This window comes from Solea solea, chromosome 20 (assembly GCF_958295425.1).
Source record: "Solea solea chromosome 20, fSolSol10.1, whole genome shotgun sequence".
NCBI lineage: Eukaryota > Metazoa > Chordata > Actinopteri > Pleuronectiformes > Soleidae > Solea > Solea solea.
In genome coordinates, this window is record NC_081153.1 from 8598592 (window position 1) to 8605933 (window position 7342).

Below are 7342 nucleotides of genomic sequence, written 5' to 3' on the forward strand. Positions count from 1 at the left end.
GAGTGGATCAGAGGTGATCAACACTGTGATGGAAAAAGCAGACCCTGCACTTCCCTCACCCATAACGCCTCACACCTGAAGACCCGAGTGCCCTCGGCCCACGTTGCCCCCCCACACACAATGTAGGGAGATGATGCTGTTTCCCCAGTGATGGTTGCCAGGCAGCTGGGGAACCACTAATTATGATTGCTGGGGGAAAATTGCAGGGTTGTTTTGATGTGGGGCTGTCAGAAAGGGCAGTGTGGACAGACGGACGAAAAGACACAGCTGATTATGTGATGGCTTCCAGCTTTTTGCCTCTTTCAAATTGAACTGTAAGTTCTGCAACTTGCTGTCCACAGTTGTTGATGGATCAATCAGAACAAACTTGTGTTTTCTCTGACACTGATTATGTTATTAACCTTCACAAGAGCATTTTTCTTTTTCTTGTTATTGAGTGGAAAGATTTTTGTCCTCCAGGAGGAACAAAGCTGTTGTTAGCAGAAAGTTAGCAGAGATCTGAGATGACACATCATTCCCTGGGAGCGACTTCTGGCGTTGATCTGATTCCCCCATAATGCGGCACAAACAGCATCAGTAACACGGTGTAGCGCTCAGATCCTCGGCAACGCCTCGACACACGTCCGTCCTCTGCGACTCGGCTGCAAAATAAAACGGCCTGTAATTCCCCATAATGGAGACACCAGAAGCAGGTTTTCATGTCAGATTAGCAGCAGCCGGAATCATAGAGGGGATGAAGGATGGTGGCAGACAAATAAAAGATACGGGGAGCAGTTGAAGGTGGTTGGAAGAGTGGTGTGGTCCTCCAGGAGCTGCTGCTGCCCCAGATCTGTCTCCAGCTTCACTCTCTGAATTATCCAAGTGCAGTTTGAGGGCTGGTTGGCAGACAGTCGACCGTGGGCTTTGTTTATGAACAGAATCCCAGTGCGCACACGCACACACACACACACATCGATCACACGTATAAAACTGAAAAGAGAGACACATGTCAAAACAAGCAGTTTGTGCTGCCGCCTTCATTATGCCCGTGGAGGCCATTTTGAGTTTTAACGCTACACTTCATGTGACGCGAGCTCTCATGTAAACGCCCGTGTTCAGAGAACACAAGAGTCGAGAACAAAAAAATCGACTTAACTCGGATTTACAGAAGCCGAGAGAAAATCTGTTGTTATTGTGTATTATATTATTTTAATGCACTTTCTGCTCTCAGTTTCTCAGAAATAACTTTCATTATAATTTCCTGATCAGTATTAATCTGGCATCAGTGACTAATTATTACCAAATAATAATAACTATGACTAGAAAACAACAAGACTTTATGTTTCATATCTGACAAATTGCTTAAGATTGTTGCTACTATTTTTATTTATTTATGTAGTTAATTTATTGGGGGACAATGCAAACTCTTGTAGCACGACTCCAGCCTGCTATAAACACGCTGTTTAAACTGATGCTTTACATATAGAAATTATAGTTATTGCTAGTTTCCAACTCTTGTCCCGTGTTAAGCCTTTAAATAAATAAAAATCAAGCTCATGAGCAATTGCAGATATGATACAAATAAGGACATTTAAATTAAAGTTACATCCAATAATGATGATGGTGTATTGTATTAACAGTCACCAACTCTTACTTTGTCAATAACAAAGTCGCGTCTTATTGCAACACGAGGCTGCCGCAGTATGACAAACCTACTTCCTGTCAAAACAGGCTACTTCCTGTCCAAATAATTTACGGCAGTTTGGATAATCAAATAATGATATAGTTCCTTTTAGTAGTTATTGCTATCAAACATATACATGTTAGAGGTTAGCGGTTATTTTATGGCGGTTGGTAACACTTTTGCACATGCATTGAACGACTCAGGTTTTACGGAAACAGGACTGGGTAACAATAGTATGCTCACGGAGCAGGTAACGACCCAGCGAGCACCCAATAACAACAGTAGAGGCTGCCCTTACCAGCCAGCATGTCCCTGTGGGTCCCATAAGGGTTATATTTGGGCTGACAGTATGGGTCCCAAGTGGATTTGTCTGTGGTTTTCTAATGTGGCCCCACCCATGCTTGCCCTCTTAATCCCCTTTCTAGGCTACCTGAGTACTAAGTGGGTGCTAAGTGAGCATGGGCTTGAAGTGGGCAAATTATGCAGGTCCCATATGGTTTCAGTAACACGGGTGGGGCCACCATGGCAACCACGGACAAACCCACTCTGGACCTACTGTATATTGTCAGCTTGAATATGAGCCTCATGGGGCCCACATGTACATGCTGTCTGGGTTACTGTGCCTGACTTTTGTGCACTAGATGCAGTGATGGAATTAGTTGTGGCGTTAAACTTACATTTTTGGACACAGTGTAACCATGGAGAATGTGTTGAACTTGCTTGAATTGATGGAACTGAAGGCCTCATATCAGCTGGTTGTTATCAATCCACGTTGCAACAACTGTCACGACTGTAGCTGCCAAGTGACCAGCGTTTTAGCGGGAAATCAATCAGTTTCACTGCTCAACAGCTGTCCAGTGTTTGTCTGAGTGAGAGTATGGAGTTAATAATGGGTTTTGATTGTGGCTGTGAAATCTGTTAAACAGAAAGCTGAAGACAAATCTGTCTCACAGGTTTCATCTTTTCTCTCGCTGCAGCAGGAAACTGCACATTTCTGCAGCACAGACCTTCACAGACAGCAGAACATCCACTCTCCTCAGGCACAGCCCGGGGGGGCTTTTCCCGACATGCTGCGCCAGCGTCGGGTTTCACCAGCGCGATGAGATCAGTATCTCAAACGAATCTAACCCCTGCAGAGGCCATTGGGTTTCTGAGGCCGGACAGCTGGTTTAACGGGGTTCCAAGAGCCAAATGGTTCCGTGTAGAAGCAACAAGGCTGCACCTGTTGGAGTGACCTTCAGTGAAATGACCAGCAGCCCAGCTTTGGAAATGTCTAAAGGCTGAGAGCAAATTCTTTTAGCAGCAGGAAAGTAAATGGTGTGAATGACGAGCTTTTCTTCTGCAGGTTTCTAGTGACTACTGAGGTCAAACTTTGATGATTCTATAGGAAAACAGTTATTTATTGTACTGTTGCGGTACTATGTTGGACTTTGGGTTTATTTTTGTATTTTAAAGTTTCGGTCATTAGTAGGTCACAGGTTGGGTTCAGCTCTGGTCGCACCAGGTTCAGTCAGGCCTCTGACGTTATTTTCATCATGGTTTACCAGTAGAAGGTCTACAACACGGTCTATGATGAATGGCTCGGAGACAGTGGCACTTCTAAAAAAACACTAGGTGGAGCTGGAGGTGTCAGAGCTGAAGATGCTGAGATTTTCTTGGGAGTGACCTGGATGGACAGGATTAGAAATGAGCATATTCCAGCTCAGGTTCAACGGTTTGGGGATAAAGTAAAAGAGTCAAGGGGGAGATGGTTTGGTCACGTACAGAGGAGGGATAGGGATTATATGGGACAAAGGATGTTGATGACTACAGAGAAAAGGTTCATGGATGGACATCAGGACAGTTAGTGGAAGAAGAAGCGACTGTCTGACCGAGCGAGGGGCCACACACAAGTAAACATCGGCCAGAATTGACACAGAAGCATGCAAAACAGACATTGATCGGCATGGACAAGCTCTGTTGAAAACAAATGCACATGGCCAGGAGAGGGTAAGAGAGGAGGGAGGACAAAGTGGTAGACAATGGATGGATGGATGTTGTTAAAATATGTACCCCGAAATTGTAGGGGGAGCTCCATAGAGAAAAAGGAGAAACAGCGACCACTCTTGCAAAGTTCTGCTTTAATTCGGGTTCAAACACAGTTCGTCCACTGATGGAAAAACAACAACTCACTGAGAGAAAAATAACCTCACGTGCAGGAAAATCTGCGGTGCTCTCAGAGTCTCCCGGGCCTCCGACTGTGACATACTGTTGGCGCTCTGTGTGAACACTGCAGAGACGCCGTGTGCAGAGCCAGCTCTGTTTGGTGGAGCAGTGAGGTTTTCCTTAGCCAGACTGAGGCTGTAGGATCCCCGAGGGCTGAGAGGAAGCACAAACTTCACACTGGATCATCTTCAGCTGACTGTGCAGTGACCAGGCACTGACCGAGCTTCTCCTCCTCATCCCTGCTGTCAGCAGCGAGGCTGGGTGGAGGACGCGGCACCACCCCATCACTTATAATAATGAGATGCCAGAATTGTCCAAAAGAACAACAACAAACCTGCTGTTGTTGTTTTTTTGTGTTCCTTGTATCGTTAATTCAAATTTCTCTGGGGAGATTTTCATCAGGAACAAATGGGTTGATTTTGAAATGAGACAAAGACTAATTTTGCACATCGACAGAGACCTTTATATATGATACACAAGAGTTATTTTTGGTTGCAACCTCACTATTTACATAAACACCAGTGCAACTAAGCAAATAAATTATTAAGGACCAGTAAAAAATTGCTTCACGGCAAGAAACAGACAGTGTTCATAAAAAATGAGCTGATGCTCAGGGATTTTTACTTGAGAAAAGTAGGATTCAGAGTTGACCGCGGTCTAAAAAACAGGGACTCTGTTTTGGTAAATATGTCTTCACACAAAAGCACTAAATCAATCAATCTTTGTCTCTTGTTTTCCAGTATAAGAAAAGTCCAGTTTCCTGTGAAGGTGTGTCGTTCAGCCCTGCAGCTACACATGCGAGGGAAACCCAAGACGGTCACAGTGGAAGCCAAACCAGGTCAGACCAACGCAGACTTCAAGAAGAGCCCAGACGGTTTCATCCTGCTGGTTCCCGGCAACTAGAAGACGTTGGTCCAACCGAACCACCAGCAGAGTGAGCTCATGGAGCCTGGAAACATCTGGAGCTCCGGGTCTCCTGATCTGAACTGGTCAAAGTACCAGGGAGGAAACAAAGATCTGAGACCTGAGTCTGCTTCATTCTGAGCGACAGGGGGACGATGCTCAGTCATGCTGAGTAAACAAATCTGGGAAAATTAGATTTTTGAATTCACATTTTTGTTGATACTGTAGTTTTTAAAAGAAAAATGATATATGAAGTTATTTTATGAGAAAAATAAAGAACAGAAATTGAATGTGTGGATCAAAATGTATAAAAATACCCTAATGCATATACAGGACGGATTATATAGTATATTCTGTAAAAAGCAAACTCTGCAGAGGCAGCAGAGATGTGACATTTACTCCATGTTGGTAGAAATAAACACAAAAAGAGCAGAAGAAAGTAATTTATTTGACGTTTACCTTATTATTCAGAGAGAGCAGGCTGCACATAGTGATCGGAATATTTTCTTTAAAAAAAAAAACACTCACGTAAGAGTCATTTCCTGTCTCGTCCCTTGTGTTGTGTCCCCCATGGACACGATCAGCTGATGCAGATAAGCACACGGACGCTGCAGGCGTAGATTTGACAGGATTTCCGATGATTTGAGTCCAAAGCCGACGAGAAAATGTTGTTTTATCTGTTTGCGGAAATATCTGGATTTATTTACCCCTATTTAAAAACTTTATTAGTAAAGCCAAAATTCACAGATTAACAGTTTGCCTCAGTCAACTTTACAACCTGTGTCTTCAGACCCTGGTGGTGTGGAGAAAGATAATATGTTAAATACTGTGTCAGTTTTTATGCCTGAGTAAGAACAAAAATATGTTTTATTTCTTTCTATAACACCTTTCAGAATTACACAACGCTTAACATTACAAAAGTATTGATTCACCCAACAGAAATAGAAAAACAACAATGTTTAAAAAATTAAATAAATATATGGGTGATACACTCTTATACTAATACCAATGCTTCTTTAAATTAATTTATGTTCTTTTTGTTGTTCCTTTGGTGTAAAGAGTTGTATAGAACCAATCATTTAAGAAAAAAAGTAGTAAGTAGTATTTTAAATAATTGTTGACATTCTTATTGAAGATTAAATTCACTCAGGCCCAAAGTCAGGGTTGGGACCCATGGACGGGTCTCCGGGGATATTTTTCGGTCCCCAAGCAAATTTGCAGATTTTTCCCCAACCTTTTACTCAAGATTTATGTTTTTTTTAGTTTTTTAATGTTTTAATAATTTACAGAACATCTCAGGGAAGTTATTCTGTTGTCCTTTGGTTCATTTAGTTTGTTATCTTTAAAAAGTGAAAGTTTGGTATAAATCAGTAAACATCTTTTCATCAATGTAAAGAACGTCTTCAGTCCAGATTAAAAGCAGAAGTCTGTATCCGCCTCTTCCTTTGAGGAAATCCTCTTGTTACAGTGTTACAGTGCAGAGACAATAATCCAGGAATTCACATGTGAGTATCGGTCACCTTTAAGGCCTGACACGTCATCTATCAGCTGATTATTAAGCCGTCCTGACTTCCCCCCACAGGCCGTTTGACACCAATTCACACATCCATTCTTCCAAAGCTTACGACTCTCACGTGACTGTGACAAGACCTTGATGACCAGGTGACATCGACGTATGAACGACCCAGAGGAAAAGCTGAGGTGAGGACGGTTGACTGGAGAGGGGCAGCACAGTGGTGAAGTGTGGGGTGAAAGTGCATGTTCTCCCTGTGGATGTGTGAGGTTTCTCCAGGTTCTGCACTCTGATGGGGGTTATTATGTGGGTCGTATCCACACAGAAACAGAACACTTTCCCTTTATGATCTTTTTCCTTTTCCTGTTCTTTAAATGTTTTCTGTAAACACAGTTTCAATAAATGTTTTTGTACACTTAAGTTTTCAAAAACAACCCTAACCCAGTTCTGTGTGGATAATAAAGCAGAAATGATAGAAAATGTTTGCCGATTCTCTTAAACTCCTTCTGTACAAGCCCTGAATTCCCACAGCCCTATGATCCATATTTGTGTTTTTGGTGTAGAAGAGGTGGAGTATGAACGAGTGAATAACAAGCTAGGTTAGCTTAGATATCTATGTTAGGTTTTTGGTGTAGATAGCAAGCTAACTAGCTTAGATAAATATGTATTTCCTGTTTTTGGCATAGATAACAAGGCTGCTAACTAGGCTTTTGGTGTAGAAGATGAATGTATGAATGAATGAATAACAAGCTAGCTAGGTTATCTTAGAGATACAATGTTTTTGGTGCAGGAGATGAATGAGCTAGGCTAGCTTAGATATTTTCTTTTTATAGATATTTTTTGTTTTTGTTGTGAATAACCTAACTACCTTAGCTAGGCTAGCTAAGGTAGTTAGGTTGTCTGTTTGTTTGTTTCAGGTAATTAACAACTCCTACAATACAAGAGGGCAGCCTGAACCAGACGGTTGCCAGTTCAAATCCTCAGTCAGGTCAAGGGTTGAGGTACGTCCAGACACAAAATATACACCTTGATAGAAAAATAAAAGAATAAATTAAGAA

At 42.2% G+C, this 7342-nt stretch overlaps 1 protein-coding gene across 1 annotated transcript in view; it reads left to right on the forward strand.

Moving 5' to 3' along the window:
* Positions 1–6720, forward strand: part of myo1g (myosin IG) — a 45002-nt gene extending 38282 nt beyond the window's left edge. Inside the window, exon 23 of the mRNA XM_058619308.1 lies at positions 4609–6720. Coding sequence (XP_058475291.1) covers positions 4609–4771 — 163 coding nt within the window. The 3' untranslated portion in view covers positions 4772–6720. The remainder of the gene's footprint in view (positions 1–4608) is intronic.
* The last annotated feature ends 622 nt before the right edge of the window (positions 6721–7342 follow it).